Source organism: Colletes gigas, unplaced genomic scaffold, assembly GCF_013123115.1.
Source record: "Colletes gigas isolate AHSC1104 unplaced genomic scaffold, ASM1312311v1 Colletes_gigas_Sc00007, whole genome shotgun sequence".
Classification (NCBI taxonomy): Eukaryota; Metazoa; Arthropoda; class Insecta; order Hymenoptera; family Colletidae; genus Colletes; species Colletes gigas.
Genome location: NW_025106636.1, coordinates 8,065,583 through 8,084,346, shown reverse-complemented (window position 1 = coordinate 8,084,346; position 18,764 = coordinate 8,065,583). Strand labels below are relative to the sequence as shown.

The 18,764-nt window shown below is 44.8% G+C and overlaps 1 protein-coding gene across 2 annotated transcripts in view; it reads left to right on the top strand.

Annotated features, from left to right (window-relative positions):
• The window catches only part of LOC122396186 (protein kinase C-binding protein NELL1-like), a 68,785-nt gene extending 50,861 nt beyond the window's left edge, over positions 1 to 17,924 (top strand). Inside the window, exons 3-13 of one of the 2 annotated variants that reach the window (XM_043394364.1) lie at positions 2,450 to 2,600; positions 3,745 to 4,027; positions 4,351 to 4,506; positions 4,633 to 4,855; positions 4,974 to 5,165; positions 6,194 to 6,313; positions 6,938 to 7,198; positions 7,311 to 7,688; positions 7,869 to 8,128; positions 8,264 to 8,506; positions 16,062 to 17,924. In XM_043394364.1, coding sequence (XP_043250299.1) covers positions 2,450 to 2,600; positions 3,745 to 4,027; positions 4,351 to 4,506; positions 4,633 to 4,855; positions 4,974 to 5,165; positions 6,194 to 6,313; positions 6,938 to 7,198; positions 7,311 to 7,688; positions 7,869 to 8,128; positions 8,264 to 8,506; positions 16,062 to 16,784 — 2,990 coding nt within the window. In that variant the 3' untranslated portion in view covers positions 16,785 to 17,924. The remainder of the gene's footprint in view (positions 1 to 2,449; positions 2,601 to 3,744; positions 4,028 to 4,350; positions 4,507 to 4,632; positions 4,856 to 4,973; positions 5,166 to 6,193; positions 6,314 to 6,937; positions 7,199 to 7,310; positions 7,689 to 7,868; positions 8,129 to 8,263; positions 8,507 to 16,061) is intronic. The other variant, XM_043394365.1, reaches the window with a different exon arrangement.
• Positions 17,925 to 18,764: the final 840 nt, after the last annotated feature.

Genomic DNA, 18,764 nt, shown 5'->3' with positions numbered 1-18,764 from the left:
CATTAGATGATTGGCGGGAATCGCGACGCTAATGTTTCTTATGAATTTCAAGGTTCCAACGAATGCATTTACATATTCCGTATAAATAAATGGCCGACAGCAGTTTCTTGTCGCTGTTATTTATCTTGTCACGAGCTCACCCTCGATAAATATTTCTTCGGACAGTCGATCGAGGAAGAACCATCCCCGAAATTCGGTTCATTCTGTTCGGATTGGAAGAGCTTCGTAAGGGAACCCATTGTGACCGTCGGACAAAGGGCACGAACTATATACGCCGACACGTGGCGGAGTTTTCTCCGAACATGGAAAACAAGATTTCGCGATCCCCCTTTGTAGTTCAGCGGGGAACGAGCCCACTGGTCCTGGAATTGGGTGACCCCTTGGGACCCCTCTGTAGGGTCGGCTGATTTAATCTCTCCGTTATTTATTTCCGAAACGAATAACTTTCTCTTTGACCGTCTTCGCAGATGCTAAATTAATGCCCCGTGCTGATCCAAAAACTCTCTACCCCGCACTCGTCTTTGGATACCAGCCTACAATTTTGTTTCCCGATTGATCATGGGTGGTAGAATGATATTGCACAGTATGAAATTTCTTTTCCACGCCAGCAATGCCAGATCCAACTCGGATTCAATGGACTCGGCGAACGGTGTAGCCATCGCGTATCAATTGTTTTGATAATATTTCACGAGGCATAAACTGCTCTGTATATTTTCTAAAGTTCAGGCATGGCTCTCGAGTGTATTATGTTACACATCTGCTTGCAAGAATCAAGGTTACTAGGTACTGTATCAAAATAACTCGACAGACAATCTGATCATTGCGCGATGATCTCATCTTTCCGTGAACGAGTATTGACGCTCAAGACTTGCAAGGATCAAGTAACCAACTCAATAGAGAATAGGTATACCCTATAATAATTCCCTTCTATCGTCAACGATGCGTCAAACTCATAGTAACCTGCAAGGTCCCACGTTCTTTATTATCAAATTCATCCACGTACAACTTCTCCAATGGCACTTCACCGTTGCTCGAATTCGTTTCTCGACCGAACCAGATACCACCAAGGCGTTCTCTGTCATCGTTCGTTCAATAACATTCGCTAGGTACGTGTGTCAATTTGCGTGGAAAGATTATACGCGAGCTGAGCACCTCGATATAGTTCGCCGTTGCTGTAGAACCGACCGTGGACGTGGATAATTGATCAGACGCGGCTCGTGGGCTAGAGAAACGATCGACTCGGTTCGATGGTCCTCGAGTGCACGAAAAAAAAAAAGGAGCCGCGGGTTTATTGCCGAGCCCCGTTGGTGTCCGGTTGCTTTATTAAGCTCGCGGCGTGTCTGTAACTCGAGGAGAAAAACTGATGGCGTCGCGGGACCACTGGGAAGCCAGCCAGTGGACGACCATGTGCGGGTGCACTTTATACCCGGCCACGCACCTTCGTCCCAAGGGGGGTATTTGCACTTGCATTCGAGCGGCAGACCCCGATCGTTTGCACGAGACGGATTACACGGTTCGCCGCATGATCGACACCGGGAGGAACGGGAGGTAAAGTCAAAAATTAATTCCGCCGGAGTCGACGTGGTTAATTGGAGGACAATGGATACGTTTTGCATAGGGGGAGAGGAATCGCGCGTTATGGCGCGTTAAACGAAACTTTATCGTCCGTGTCTTATGCGAGCTAATAGAGTATGTTTCCTCGGATACAGAGGGTGTCGCGTTACCGAGCGTCCATCGACTGTGTACGTTCTACAGGTGACCCCGAGCACGGTTCAAAAAGAGCGCAGGTGATTCTACAGGGTGTCCCATTTTCATCTACAAACGCTGGCCACTCGTTGGCTAAACGTTGACTCGTTCGAAGGGGGATGTAATTTAATGTAATTAATCTCTGTTTAGTTTATCTTTTTCTGTAACTATAAGGAATTTAAAATGCGTCGGATAGTTTTTGAAGTAGAAGCTTCGGATTTCTGCTCGAGAAGCTCACAATTCGGTTCGTTAGAGGACAAATTTTTTTCGAATTTTCACGAAACCGAGCCGGAAACTGCAGTCAATCGAATTTCCATGTCAACTTGATTGCGTAACTACGAGCGGGAACAGTGAATCGGACAAATCGATGCGACCCACCAAAAAATTTCGGCTGACCTACATCGCCAAACTCTTTTGTCATCGAATGAAACAGTATTCCCGAACTTTTCTGAAATTGCTAGACCTAGGTGAATTAAGCCTCTGCCCAACTTTTGCCAAAATTAACACAGCTATAGGCCAAAAAGTGTGGAAGCTATTTCCAAAGAAATTGTAATTTTTATTTAGCGAGTAACGGATAAACGGTTCTTTATGTTTCATCCAGATAAGGATTTTTCCAATATTTGTTCACGATACTATTAATATTATCCATGTTTCGCGAAAAGATCGAACGAGGTGCGGGAATCATTGAGTTTTACTACTGCAGGCGAGGAGAGGGAGCTCCGACTGAACGAGGCGAGCTTCGAACGAGCAGTTACGCTACTCCAACGGGTTCCGGAATTCACTATAGCCGCCGCTCTGCGACAGGAGGAGGCCAATTCCGGGACGATCGTCGCCTTTTCACATGGGAACAATAGGTACGACGCGTGTAATTTAATTCCACCCACTGATTCTCGCTTCGGGACTGATGGTCCGGAATCAAAGTGACTCGGACAACGCGCTGGAACTCGAGCAATGCACGAACGAAATACGAGATCGAGCTCCGGGAATCCTCAGACTCCTTTTTCCTTTATCTCCATTGGGAGTCTCGATTCTGTCGCTTCAAAGCGGGGTTTCGATAAACAAGTAGTCATTTCAGTTGGGAATTGCTAATTTTTCGTCCTGTATAATCAGTGAAAGTACCGTTTATAAAGGGTCAAGCACGATCGAGGAGATAGAGCCAAGAGCCATCAGACCAAACTGCGATCGACCAATGAATTAGAAGCAACGATGCTTAAAGAGAGTCCGCGAACTGGAAAAGGTAGAAAAGCCAGTCTTAAGGAAGTTACTGTGTCAATTGTTGAGCCGGGATGAAGAAGAGCACTTAACCTCAAAGTAGTTGCACCCTCTGTTGGCACGCGAGGAGTGCAGTCTAGTCGTTTTGACCTGACTGACACAAATTGGATGCATGCACCTACGTGTCCGCGTATTAGACGGTAATTAACACGCCCTGCCGAGCAGAAAACACGGCCAGTTTAAGCGAAATTTAATGTTAATTTGCCGTTGTCCCAAATTGAAGATTCGTCGTAGGGATTTGCATGGAACGGTCCACGTCCAAAGACCCTGCCGATACACGCCCTTGACTCGTCTATTGGCACTCGTAGAATCAAGATTTCTATTATTATGAATCATTAAGGACATCCAAGTGGTTAGAATCGACGATCAGCGCGAAACGGAAATCACGATGCACGCGCGTAACATGTCCTCATCTGATTCGATCGCGTAATCAATTTATTCCATGCACATGTTTCAATTAAGAGCTCGAGACGGGGTTTAATCGATCTCCAGATGTTATTCGCGTACTACGTTCTGTGACCGTGTTGTCGTACCAATTGCTGCGTCAAGTTATTCGATTAAATAGCTGCGTGATAATTCATGGGAATCGACTGCTCTCGAATCAATTGAATTTCTCGAGCAACCGATCTACGTTACCGTATATTACCATTTTACGAGTTTGCAATGTCTTTTTTAACCGTTGATTATTCTCTATAGAAAAGTGAACTATCTCTGTGCGATTGGTAGATATTTGGAGCTGCAGAGCAGCGGTCGTAAGGACGAGCTTCGACTTCACTACGTATCGCGCCGAGACGGGACTGTCCACGTGGAGGCGTTTCCTTTCCGACTGGCCGACGGCGCCTGGCACAGGGTCGCCCTGAGCGTAAGCGGCTCGCAGGTCGAGCTGCTCGTCGACTGTCATCCCTTGTACAGGCGGTTGCTTAGGCCCGGACCACCTGACACCAATTTCACTTTGCCACAGCTTCAGCTTTGGGTAGGCCAGAGAAACGTCAGACACTTTCTCTTCAAGGTACGAGTCGTTCATTACTAGCGTTTTCCCCCCCAATTCCTTCTACAACTGCCAACCGTATCGCAATCGAGCAACGTAGAGCATAGACCTAAGGCCGTGGATTCGACGCGGGTTACTCCGTAAACTTAAGTTTAGTTTAGAGCGTCTTTGGTCTACAGGGTTCTCAGGCTCAGTTTCAAGGGCACTTGTTTAGTTCCGCGGAGGGTATGCTTGAGAAACAGGGTTACGAGTGTTAGAAAAAGCGTATATAGCGACGGTAGCGCTACTTTAAATCCTGACTCTACATTGGACTGAGATAAGTTAGTACCATTTTGGCGCCACAGGGTGCTTTGCAGGATGTGAAGCTGATACCAGGGCCCCATGGCTATCTTTCCCAGTGTCCCCAGCTCGATTCGTCCTGTCCCACTTGTGGTCAATTTTCTATATTACAAAATACTGTGGAGCAGCTGATGCATAATCTCAACGAACTTACGCGTAGGGTGAGTAAATTGTCGAACGACTCGGCGATACCGTCCTCGTCGTAAGAAATGGGTCGAAGCACGTTTTTAATTTTCTCCGTCGCGGACAGCCGATCAACTTGTGCTCATTAACGTCCTTCCTTTTAGCTAGCCGTTGCAGAGGGCAGAATAAGCAAAGTGGAAGAGTGCGAGTGCCAAAAGTCGTGCAGGACTAATGGCACCGTCCAAGAGGACGGTGCGACTTGGAACAAGGACTGTCAGCAGTGTTCTTGCGTACACGGTGAGATCGAGTGTAGGCCGACACCTTGCGCCCCTGTCACCTGCAAGAATCCTGTCATTCCTCCGGGACAGTGCTGCCCGATCTGCTTGAGTAAGTTTCCCACAAAGACACCCCTTATCTAAGACCGTGGCCCGAGCGTACGACTGCTTTGGTCAATGCTGCCGGAGCAAACACTTGGTAATTCGCATCCTGGCGTGTCTGTTCCCAGAGCAATGTTACTTGCTCGGCGATATTTACGATCACGGTGTGAAAGTCTCGCCGAGACAGTGCGTCGAATGCGATTGTTTCGACGGTAGCTTCACCTGCAAAAGGTTCGACACCGAAACAAAGTGTCCACGATTGCCTTGTCCACCCAGTGAGCAAATAAGCGTGGCCGAAGAGTGTTGCAAGTTTTGTCCAGGTACGTTTGCGAGCAATAGAACATCCATTGGTACTATTACTTTAATCTTTTGAGACATTTCCGACTTTTACAGCAGTGACAGGGTTCGATCGTATCGAGTGACGATCGACTCTAACAATATTTGTCGAGAGCCCTTAGTGAAAATTAACGTAAAGTCAATAACGAACGAGATCACTCATTGCCCTCGCTAGTCCATTTTAACAAAATGTCATTTCGATGTTTAGCATGATGTAATAATCTATTAACCAAGCATGCAGCCCCTGGCAAAAGGTTCCTCATCCGATAAACTGATACTCCGTCAAATTTGAGACGCAGGCAAAAGGTACCCTCCCTGTAGGTGAAGCTATAATGTGGACTTTATTGACAGTTTTGATCTGGTGACTCTTTGGATCACTCCTTTATCCGATACTAGTTACATGGTTACATTAAGCATTGTTTTCCATGTTCTGACATATTTGAAGAGTCGCCACAATTACACCCTACCTATACCAAATTATTTAACCATTTATTCCAATCAAAGAACTCTTTGCCAGGGGTTGTCCTCGTTGCTAAATCAGTCACTTACTCACCATAATAGCCCATTAACTAAGGATCAAATAAACAAAGGGACGCATGCCTCGTCAGGAGATCCCAGACTACTCAATTTTTATCGTCACTTAACGCGCTCATCAGCATGAAAGATTAACGAGAATTCACGAATGAAGGTCTTGAAGCGTAACGCTAACTATTTGACGAGCTCTTGCATAATGAAAGAGCTTCGGATGGTTAATGGTTTCCAAGATATTTAATTTCAATATAAAATATCTTATGAACAATTAACCGTCTGCCCATACATTTGGGTGGCATTAGATCTTACAAGCTCTGTACAGAAGCTCGTCAAGAAGTCGGGATCGTTTCTTCTCAGTCTTGGACACTGAGAATTCATCCAATTCCCTGGCGGCGGCAGCTTCCCGCTAAAACTAAACCAAATACGCTAATCGAATGTTCTAACTATCTCTTCATCTGCCTGGCTAACCCAATTTAACCAGGGGTGGACTACTGCGCGAAGGGCCACAAGTGTCACGCTAACGCATCCTGCTTGAACCTCCAGACAACCTACGCCTGCCAGTGCGATATTGGTTTCCAGGGGGATGGTCATAACTGTCACGGTATCTAATATGCTTTCCTCTCTAACTTAACGCGCTCGTATTAACCTTCGAACCGTCTCGATGGAGGCGGGCCGGGTCGATGGGAAATTCCTGCTCGACCACGTGCAATTTCCGATCGATCCGGTCGCGTGAAATATTTAAACGATGATGTTGACACGCGGAGAACATGACACGTGTTTACACACACGGTTCTTCGTTGTCCGTGTTGAAGAGCCGGACTGTCATTCGAAGGAGGATGGTCGTGATTACAGAATTGCGGTAACGGGGATGCGCGTTCCTGTCCTCAGACAGTGATTCCATATTTTGTTAGCGATTCAGACTCTATTTCAAGTGGTCAAGCTCACCCATTCTACCGATAGTCTTTACTGCCTATGTCCATGTTTCGTGATAAAATCATTGGTGATCAGTCCTTGGTGGCTTTAGTCAAGTCTGGGATGCATCTAAGCAACTCTTCCTATGTTTCATAAGAGTACAGACACATGCCTGCAATTCTGTAATCCAATAATTGCAATTTCAAACAAATACGTGCATTTACGACCCTCTCCTCGCAACGAAGTGTCGAAAACAACACGTTTTTGCAATGGTAATTGCATTTCACATTGACCTAATTTGTTGGCGATTCAGACGTAGACGAGTGCAAACAGCAAGGTGGCTCGGAGGGTCACCACTGCAACGCTAACACGAAGTGTGTCAACGTGATTGGCTCCTACACGTGCGAGTGTCTTCCGGGTTACCATAGAGTCGACAAATTCAATTGCGCGGAACTTGACGAATGCGCGACCGGCCATCACGCGTGCGACGAACATGCGACTTGTGTCAACACAGCTGGCAGCTACTACTGCGTATGCAAGGATGGATACACGGGAGATGGATACACCTGCAAACGTACAGTATTCTATTTTGTGTTCTACGTTGATCGTAACACTTTTTTCCTTCCAACGCTGCACCCCCTTTCCAGCCCGTAATCTTCCTAATCTCTTGACCTCTTCTGGTTTAGCCGTCTGCAATCAGACCTGTCAGAATGGCGGCGAGTGCGTGGCGCCGGGAAGGTGTTCCTGTCGACGCGGTTATATCGGCAACAGTTGCGAGCTCGACCTGGACGAGTGCGCCAGCGACCTACACAGGTGCCATCAGTCCTCGACGTGCTTCAACATGCCCGGGTGGTACTACTGTCGCTGCAAACCTGGCTACAGAAGTGCTCTCCATGACAGCACTCAAGGCACACAGTGCCTCGACATCGACGAATGCAACGATCAAACAATCGAAAGGAGGCACACGTGCCACCCTAGCGCGAAATGTGCCAACACCGAAGGAGGGTACGAGTGCATGTGTCCACTCCAGGAAGACAATCACACCGCGGAGGAATGCAGGCTCAGTAAGTGTCCAGGTTGTCTTAAATTAAAAGACTATAACAATGAATCCTTTGATCGTCGCTGTAGGCGCTTGATCCTTATTCCTGTTGCGTGAGGAGTATTTCTAGTTAAGTGGCAATCCTCGATGGCTCCATGGTGGCTCGTCAATTGATTCCGTTTTCTACTTTCCTCGACTTGTCCAGGTTGTTGGTTCGAGAATCGCGAAGTGGAGAATGGCGAGACGTTAGCGCCGGCCGGAAATCCCTGCAGAAGATGCACGTGCAAGGACGGCGTTGTCACTTGTAGAGATCCTATCTGCGACTGCAGCGCTCCAGGAAGCCACAGGGATAAGTGTTGCCCGCAGTGTGATCCTGCGGCCTCCTGTAGACACCAGGAACTACATCACCTAGTCTTCAGAAGCGGTGAACGATGGATATACCAATGCCAGACTTGCGAATGCCTGGTAATAAGATTTGTTGCGATAACATAGCTCGTAGTAGACGTTGACGGTGCATAATCCTGAATTCCATTAGATCATTTGCAATCTTTAGGCTTGATCCGTCGATGTATCTGTTAAAATCATTGCAATTTATTGCAGTATGGCGAAATAGACTGCTGGCAGATGGAATGTCCACCAGTGACCTGCTCGAATCCCGTAACAGAGGACGGGGACTGTTGTCCTCGTTGCGAGGATGATCCTTGCGCGAGGGAACTGCCTGGAAACAGTACCTCCCTCTCGGTGCTCACTCGACCACAGCCCTGCAGCTACTCCGGGATCATCCACGATAGCGGCAGCTCCTGGCAGGACCCCCATGACAAGTGCACCACGTGCGAGTGCAAGGTAAGGAGGACGTCCAGCCACGATCACGTGGAAGGACCGAAGAAACCGAATCGTCGGTCCTTTACCCGTGGAAGGTCCGCAGGATACGGATAGGATAGGGGGGTTCGTGAGAGAAGAGAGGCGAAGGATTGAGAAGGATCGATGGTCCGGATGATTCACACATTACATCGTCGATCCACGTTTGGATCGTAGCTACACTTTGGATTTTCTATCTGTTGTTATACACGGCAAAGAAAATGTGATGCGCTGAGTTTCATACAGCGTAGTCAAAAAATGGCGTCATCCAGTAAACTTGCATACTTTAGCGACCAAATTTATACCCTTTAGCGTGTAGTGTACACGATTGAGAATGCATTAGGATCTTTTTCCTTGTCTTAAATTGTAATGTTGTCTTCGTGACGCCATCGTAATCTTGAGTAGTCATGTGAGAGTCAATTCGTATATACTAGCGCCACCTAGTCTTCTTTGCTCAATGTTCTTCCCAGTACTTACGTACTTTAGTATTGGCACTGGTGCTTCGTTAAACATTAATTCCTTCCCGTACTTTAACGAGTCTGACTCGTGATGATGATTTTCGCCCAAACATGAACATCACGAGCCAGGCTTGCTGATAGCAAATCACGATCGTGATCGAGTTTTAGTTCCTATTAGTACGCCATAAGAGTTGGTCACGATTCTCATAATCTCTGTTACGAAATACCACTAAATACCACGGGAAGGGGTTAAACAATCATGTTCATGTCACATTCTTATACTTAAGCAATGATAACTTGAATATCTTGGTCAACGTTTCTTCTCGTCGCACTCTCTTTTCGCGCGAAATCAAGAGCTCAAGGTCAGTAAACGAAAAGTAAATATCGCATTAAGTTAGCCGTGAATCTGTCATGTGTCCAATCAGTTGCGTTCACTATGATACGTCGAGGTACGACCAGTTGTTGTGCGACAGCCGCCCATCCAAAAACATCATGATGTACATAATACACGTGGCGGATTAACATTATATTAACGTTCTCTTTCTGTATCTGTTCTCTCTTGTAATATGCTTTCGCTGTATCTAAACTCAACCGCTCAATTAACATCGCTTTTTTAATGCATGAACAGTTATCAACATTAGCGTGTTACTATCTTGATGTTTAAATGTCTGAGATGTAAGAGATAATTGTAAATTAATTTAGTATAATTTTATGTTAATCAAGGATAATAATTAATTGACTGTTTGTGTCGTTTCTCCTGTAAATACGTATTGATTTATTTATAAAATGCTTGTAGAGCATTCAGATATATTTATGTGACTAATATTTATTTAAGAAATGTGCAGGTACAATTAATCTTAGTAATCAAAGGACTTTCTTTACGTAATTCTTTAGAATCAACAGAAACGTTATATATCTTTTAAAAGCTATTTAAGAATCATTTCGAAACAAAAAGCAGATAACGCGAGAATTAACTTATTTTAGTCTTTATTGACGATTCACTTTGGATTTATCGTTCTAAATGTAGAAATAATTCGTCCGCCACGTGTACAAATAAAGTCACAACACACGAGCATATATATATACCTTTTTTTTCTCGCTCTCTTTCGCTCTCTATTACTTTTTTGTCTATCTTATTTATTTATCGTGTCAGTAGGTAACCCTCGTATAATACAAGGTGCCTATACATATACTGACTGTAATTTATTTCTAGTACTATGCCATTTATTTTTGCGGTGTGTATAACGCGAGTCAACGTTGCAAAGCTATGCGCTAAAATCTTGATCTTTCACACGCTGAGAGAAAATTAGGATCAAATTTAACATGCTACAAATGTCTCTGTTGCTAACGTTTCGTTCAAGTCTTTGAAGTTTACGATTCAACTCAAGCTCAACACAAATCTAATACAAACCAGACACAGAATCAGTCCATTAGCCTAGACCTAACTTGAACTTAGCTCATAGCTAGCTTTAACATAGCTTAGACTTGATCCATACCTAACTCATACTTTAGATGTAAATAGATATAATTAACTTAGCTGATCCACTTAATCCAGCCCTAACATAAATGTGATCCTTGTCTGAGACCTAGCCAATTCAAATGACCCAGACCTTAAATGTGATTGTGAACTAACTTAGCCCTTTACTTAACTTAAACTTAGCATTTAGCTATTGGTCCAGACTTGATTCGAACCTAATTTGAATTAAGAAACCTCTCTAACTTGGTGCAACTTAGCCTGACTAAAATCTCATTACCACTCGACCTATCGGACAAGTATTACTACAAAGACTTGACGAAACGTTCTAAGCACCACGATAAAACCCAAACAAATGAATCTAGTTAGGCTGTTTGGGAATTTCGACTCCGTGTTAATCGTTTGGGAACATGTTCTCTCGGCGTTGGCTACTAATGCGTCGTGCTAGTCTTGTCATTATGCGATCTCATGCTGTAATCACCAATTGTAAATTACTCCAAGATCTCTTTTGGCAATACAAGTGTCCAAGACACGTTCAGGGGCGTCCCTAAGCTAGCATTAAATTAGATCTGTGTACTTTTTTCGTTATCTGCCTCGCACGCGGCAGTGTTCATTATTATTATTAGTCTTTCACCATCAGTAAGAAAGACGAGATATCCCAATTCGGCACCGTATATACTTATACTGCATGTCTCTCCAACTGATCAGAGTAATTTCATTGTTCTCTGCGTAAATGTAGAAACGAGAGTCATTTTTGTTATTATTTTCGTAGTGACAATTGATTTATCAATCGTAATACGTTTTTGTTTTGACCCTCGCTCACTGTATGGACCAGGTGCTAAATAGCTTGGACGAAAACAATACAGCGATTTCGAATCAATCAATTCGTTATTGGTCTCTTGGATTACTAGAGTGTATTTCTTAATTTTCAGGATTCTTCTCTTGAGATACGATTCTATATATTTTAATTGAATATAAGAAACAGAGTATGCTTGAAATTGAATCAGTGTGATACAACAACCAGCAATCTCTGTTTTAAAAAATTAAGAACTCATCCTTCGTTCATAGAAATAAAACAGTGTGCCCATTGACCACTGATCATTCGCCACTCTCGATCCAAGAAACCAATACTCTCTATCGTAAAATAAACTTTCAAAACCATCGAACACTGCCGCGAAATACGAAAGAATCGCGCGCTCGATCGGACGGAAGAGAAAAATTCTAAGTCCTGACTCAGCTCACTTTCGACCGATTTGCGTGAAAACGAAGGCTCGGAAATAAAAGATCTCACTGCTTCGGGTCGGCCCTGCATGGATCGTGTTCAATACATATTGCCTGGCGATGATTAATCAAAAGCGGACCCGACCTCATAGCGACCGACCGTGTAGCATGACCTCGACCTCGTCGATCCGTTCACGGCAGCTTTCAGTCCTAATCAAGACCAACTGTGCTTGTCTCGTTTTTAAGAGCAAGCAAATCTCAATGTTTTAAAGAGGACAGTAATTAGCAAAAAGAACAGAGTCGAAATCTAACCAGAAAGCGTTCAACGGAGCACCTCAATAGAGAGCAAATCGGCCTAACTCGGGCACAGAGCTAATAGTTTATGCTCCCGTGAATGGACGGACGCGGACAGGGTGGGCTGATACGCTGAGCATACACGAAGTAACACGAAAGAGTGTAACCGAGTGCTAATACCGTAACCATGTTGTGAAATTTTAACCCCGCCATATTGCCCGTGACGACTAACCTGATAGCCTAACGATGGGTATCCTTGCAGGTGCCGTACTGCGCCCAATTGGTGAGCAATAGCGCGTGTTGTGTGCATCGGTAATCACGTCACTTCTACCTCACCTATAATCTCTACCCGCCTCTTTTCTTTGTTTATTAATGTCTCTTACTGTTATTGTTTATTGTCCATGACTAATCTCGAGCTCGAGTGCTTTCGTTACTCCTCCTGCCTGCTTAGGTAGCTCTCTAGCACTGGTACCGATCCGTTCCACCGCTTGTCTCCATGTTTCTGTTAACCTTTCTTCTCTGTACTGTTCGTTTTTCTAGACTCTAGTAATCCGCGTGTCCCCGTTTAGAGGTCTTTTCGTTCGTTAATAGTCGCACGCTGGTCACCAGGCTTTCTCTTAACCCTTTCTTCGACTGTGTTGGGTCTACGATCTGTCTATGTCACGTGACTGTCGGAATTATCATTTCCACATAATGTATATTATGGGTATCGAACAAAATTCGTATCGTACGAACGTAACTTCGATATATCAGGATGAATTTCAAGCAGAGATCTTTTTAAAAATCCGAAAAAATATGCCCAAACTCTGGAAGGTATTTTCTATGGTGCATTTAGCCGTCATTTGAGCATCTGTCTCTTTTATTAATTTTTCAGAAATTGTTACTAAACATGCACCACCCGTTTTTACTCGATCACTTTATCGATGATGTTCTTAGCGCACATGGGCATAGAAATCCGGCCCATCTCAGGCCCCGTGATTTTTTCTGCAAGATGACACCCAATATGACATCTAGTATTCATAATTGCTTTGAGAATGGCGCGTGACGTAGACCTGACTTAATATTGCGCTAAGAAAATGTTAATTGGCAGGGTGAATCGCGAGCACGTCGCATGTTTCATACGTTTAATTCTTGTCAAAAATGTTCTTGATCGACGCGTCGGCGATTTTTCATTTATTCGTAAACTAACTCACTGTTCATGAATTACTATCTGTCGATTAATAGAAGAAAGAATGCATACTATCTTTGAACATTGTTATCTTCATCAGATACGAAAATCAATATCATTGGTACCATCGGCCTTATTCGCTACAATATCATTTGTTAACAACGAAATATCAATAGCTGTCAACATTGCAAATTTAGAAATGTTTACAAAATACTAAAATTTCATTTCCATTGATTTTAATTCTACTAGAGTATATCTCAAGGTTTAAAATATTTTTAAGGATAAAAATAACATCGATATCAACTAAACCAATTCAGTACCATTTACTTTATGCAATAACAGAGCTATAGTTCCGCGTTATCAGCAAATCATCGATCGATCGATCAAGAAATGTATGGATCCTCTACTCTGGTACAGTGGCTGAATGCACGTTTACAGAAAAAAAAAATAAAACTCGCATGCACCGACTCACCCCACGCTCTCATGACTAAAACGATTCAACTAACTTCTTTCACTTAGCTCGCACACATTTCGAGACACACTGTCGTCGACATAAATCGAAGATATATAAATCACTTCTGGCCAGTTTATATTTGGTATCGGTCGGGGCGCACGGCGCACGTGGTAACAGAAACACACAAAATACACACAGACTGCATTTTGATTCGTTTCTTTATCTTTATTTTTGATTATGTTTTTTGGTTACACTTGAGCCTCTTTTGCACCCTCCTCTGATCTGCATTCGAGATTCGATAGAAGCACCAAGAGTCTCTTTCTCTCTGTCTATCGAGTGTTGTCCAGCAACGATTCTGGCAAAGAATCCTCGTCAATTTATTAATTGAACAATTTCGATTCAAGCTTCCAAATTGAAATATTGATAAATATATGAAACGGTAGGAAAAACTAGTGTCTCTCGAAAGCAAAATCGCTCGATTCATCGCCCCAATGTTGATCCGTAGAAGCTGTTGAATTTTTGGCACATATTTTCAGTATTCGAATGTGACTTATGAATCTAACGCAGAGAGAACAATTCTTTGGAATAAAACAAATCGAAACTGTTGTATAAAGTTTTCTTCTCTGATGCTTCGTTCTCGAGAAAAATGACTTTGAAAACTGCTACATCGGGCGACACCGGCGGACGCTTGCGGGGAACTACCGAGGCGCCATTGACCTGCGCCGCGCAGCCCCAACAAGTTTTTCAAGCAAATTTTCTCGAAAAGGAAGCCTTGTCAGTAAAAAATGTGTTCTACAGTTTTGATTTATTTTTTGGCAAGAAATCGCCTCCTACTAAAAAGCTGACTATTTGAAAATTACTTACTAAACTGATTTACCCGAGCTATTTTGCCTTCAACAGACTCATGAACGTTACGAGGACGTGAGTTCGTCAGAATTTCAGAATTCTTATGTAGAATAAACGATTTTTGACTCTTTGGGAACGCAAAGTAATGTACTATTAGTAAAGTGTGATCACTAATAGCAATTTCGATGCTTTTATGTAAGATTAAACAAGGAAAAGTAATTCTATTCGTCAGACGGTTATGTTTGTATTCGCAAAGGGTCTAAATGAGATATCGTACTCACTTTGTCAGAGTCGGTGCGAAAAGTAGTAAAAGCCTAGACACGTTGTCGTCAGGTGTCAGATACATACTATGGAAATTCATTGTTTTGTTCCCCGAATGTCTCAGCATGATTGTCGTTAAGAATTCTTGTAATTGTGATCGTGAAGTGAACGTCTCACAAAGAGTCACGTGGGTTAAAGAGAGAAAGGAGTCGGACCGAGTGCGGACATCACGAAGGGACGTGAGCGAGGGCGGATATTCACGTCGATTTCCTGTTTCCACGGCGGAATCGTGGCCAGTTCAATGAAACAATGAATTGCATACTATGTGGAGGATTACCTAGTTTTCCTTCTGCGATGCGAAAAGTCTTGGACTCGCGATTCCCGAAACCAAACATGGCGGCCACTGAAGCGACGCGATATAAAATACACGCTTTCACTTGTTCACTTAGGCAAATTTTCATCTTACGAAAGAAAACTTGTTAAAATTGTTATCAGGAATTTAAATTTGTAACCACCTGACCTCACTTAGCTGAAGGTCACGAGCTCTAATACGGCCTTGGAACAGATGTTTATTGTTTAAAATCGTGTACATATACTGTGGATTGAAATTTCGGTAACTCTTTCGCCATTGCGCGGAATATTTTTCAAATAAACCATTTTTTATCAAACTTTCTGGAGTTCTTTTTAAGGTCTGCTCTCTGGTACTGAACTTCTAATCCGTAGTACGAGGTAAATTTAAAAGAACAGCCCCAAAATTCGAGTAGAGACCTGTATCGATCACTAACGGAGTGACTCTAACAAAGACGGCAAGCTGTAACTCATATAACACAGTTTCAACTGATTAATACTGTGGTAGTATCGCTTGCACTCACCACTACATGGCATTCCATCTACTCAGCTATTGATTCCTATAAACACAGCCTTCCACCAACTATCCGATACCTCAGCGCTTAAAGCAAGGGTCGAGGCGTCCTCCCTTTGGCTCCTGAGAAACAGCATGTCCAATTTGTTAGAATCGCCCAATTTCCCACGATTACACAATGTAGCTGCCCCACGCGATCACCCACAGACGACAAGTAACGCCTTCAGTCGCCAGTATCTTTACCCAAAGCTAAATCAACAAAACCCAAGTGCAAGCAGATACACTGCTCTGTTTTTAAACACACGGCCGATCACTGTGCAATTAACCCTCCACTCGTCAACGTATCGTACCGTAAACAGCACCGAAAGGAAGCGCACACACTCGCGAAGCCCAAGACTTTTCGCGGTGAGAGGGTAACCGTGAAGGGACGAACGCGAAAGACGTTTAAAAGTCGCGTTCCATCCGCCGTGGCTAACCCAGTGTCCAACGAAACTCTCCGTAGGACGGGCAGCTATGCTGCAGCTACGATTACGGCTGCGCTGGCGATCTGGGCGACAACGAGCAGCAACGTCCTCCAGTCGTTGTTCCTGAGCCTCTCGTACGCAGTCTACCGAGCCCTGCGGGGTCACCGATGGCTGACAGTGCACCGGAAGCAGCTCTATCAGCGGTTACTGCTTCCCCCGGTGGTGCAACAGCCGCCAGCACTTACCTCCTGTCCTCCAACGTCCCCAGGAAAGTCCACTGGACCCTGCAGAACACGGCCCCACCAAAGTTCCAGCAACAGAGAGACGATCGCCGTCTCCGGGCGCAACAACTGCAAATCACACCGACGGCCAGGTACCAGTCGGCCGTTGGTGGATCGACAACGCCGTCGTCGACGTCTCACCGTGCTACACCCGCGACGGCGGCGCCGTCGACGACGACGGTCAAGACTCCGATCAAGTACGAAGCCAAATCCCAAGTCCCGTCGCGTCGTCAGCGCATCAAGTCGTCGAGCAGCACCGCGAATCATCGAAGCAACGTGTCCTCTTCCTCGTCCCCGTCCTCTTCGCCTACCCTCGCCATGCTGGTGCCATCCGGGACGGACCTCGACACGGAGGACGACCGTTCGACCAGCAGCACGCCCAGCGACGGTGTCGTCGCTAACGGATACCGTAAATCGACAGCGGGTCGCCATCGTAGAAGCGACAACTCCGAGTCCGTGGCGCGAGACAGCGCCACTTGAGGCAGTGTGCGCCGTGGACAGCTAGAAGAGAAAGAAATCAGCATTGGCAAGGCATTCCAGGGGGTGTAGAAGCAAAACGGGGTACCCCGATACGTAGGAGCGAGCAGAGAAGCGTTCTCTATGGTCACCTGGTCATCCGATGGGTATCGTCCAGAGAAACGAATTGGGGGATGAGTAACTCGAGCAGGATAAGGAGAGGAACTACACGGCCGACCCGCCGGACAATGTTGTGTCAACGATGATCACGGATAACTACGTCAACGACGAGGAGGACGTCTGAACCGGTTCGTCGTGATCCTCGATCTCCTAGGCACTCGACCAGCTTCCACGGATCATCGATCGCGCGAATCGCGTCAGGAGAGACAGTTTCGGAGGTCGTCCATGGTCTGTGCGAGCTGTACAGTGGTGACGGAACGCGCTATGGTGCAAATGGTTCGGAGGGCGATCGGTGTGAGCCGGGCCTCAACTTCTAGTCCGTTTTAGAATCGCGTCTCTCGCGTCGAGCAAAGGCCTTCGAGGATGGTATTTAGCAAAATATCACAATTGTTCGTTGGGATTCGTAGAGGCTGAGCCCATTTTCTCGTGAACATATAGCCGGAGAGTTAGGTGTGCCAAAAACGAGCCTGCCAAGCCAACACCATCAGCTTCTCTCGTCTTCGCGTAACGAGGACGATCTGAGCGCACGGACTTGACGTTTTCGTTCTTTTATTTTCCGTTACCAGCCCGAGTGGGGACGTGGAGAGTCCCTGGGTGCGTCCGTTATTACGTCACCGATTGTCAAACGAAGCCATCGCGTGGCTGATGGGTCAAGCATAAAGTTCAGTAGCGACGACGCGCGCAATCTACTACTGGGTCAAGATTAGCCGCGTGAATCGAGAAACTGAGCCCAACGAACAGAGAGGCGTGTCTGTGAGTGTCCCGAGCAAACACGTAAATGCTTTCGCAATTCCTTTGGCGTATTTCATTGAAAAGGTAGCGCACAATATTTGGGCCTTATAAAGTATATAAATTGTCGATGTTCCGCTATGGGAGAACCTCGTAATCGTACTGTCTAGAACGACGAGAAAACGGCGTATAATTATTCGTAAGGAATTGAATATCCCAACGAGAAGGACAAAGTTATTACATAGGAGAGTTCCGTAATATACTATATAATATATACAAATATATAAATATTATATATATATGAGAATATATATATATATATATACAAATAATGTAAGTATATTCGACGGATATGTGCGAAACATAACGAATCTATCGATGTTGAGTATGTAAATCGGAAGACAACTATGACTATAAAGTATTCTACTATGGATGATCATATCTCGTGACAATATAGATAACGCACGGTAAACTCCGGGAGGCTATATACAATCACTATAGCCCGTGTGTTTTGGTGAATATAGTCTACGCTTGAAAGTAAACTTAAGAAACATTAGGGTACTGATCTGAATTCGTGGAGACTTCAATCGCAACGTTAGAGATCCGTGGTTCAGTTTCTCTGGTTCCGGACGCTGACTGGTTTATGCCTGATCCAGGTATTTAATCATCGAACGCGCAATCTGTGCCTCCGAGGTTAACGAGGCCTTGGCCCTCGGACACTTTTGCACGGTGGAAATCAGAGGTGTCTGTTGATGATCTGCCTTAAAGGCGACCTTGCCCCCGCCCCCATTCAGGGGCCCACTTGTTAATTGGGCAGGTCAATGTTTTAATTGCTATAGTCGCAGGATAAAATGATAAGACACGTTCAGTATTATTGAAAAAAACTATGAAGATGACCAGGTTACTCTATGCTCGGTCAATTGTTCCCCACGCAATCTCATTTAACCAATATTATCAATCTTCAGGTGGTGAGATCAACAAAACTAGTTCATTTCTTTCGAAGGATCATATCTGATTGGCTATAGTAGTTTATCCAAAACAATAACTGATTCCGTAACATCAATGCAGGAGCAATGACGCGAGTTAGACCAATGT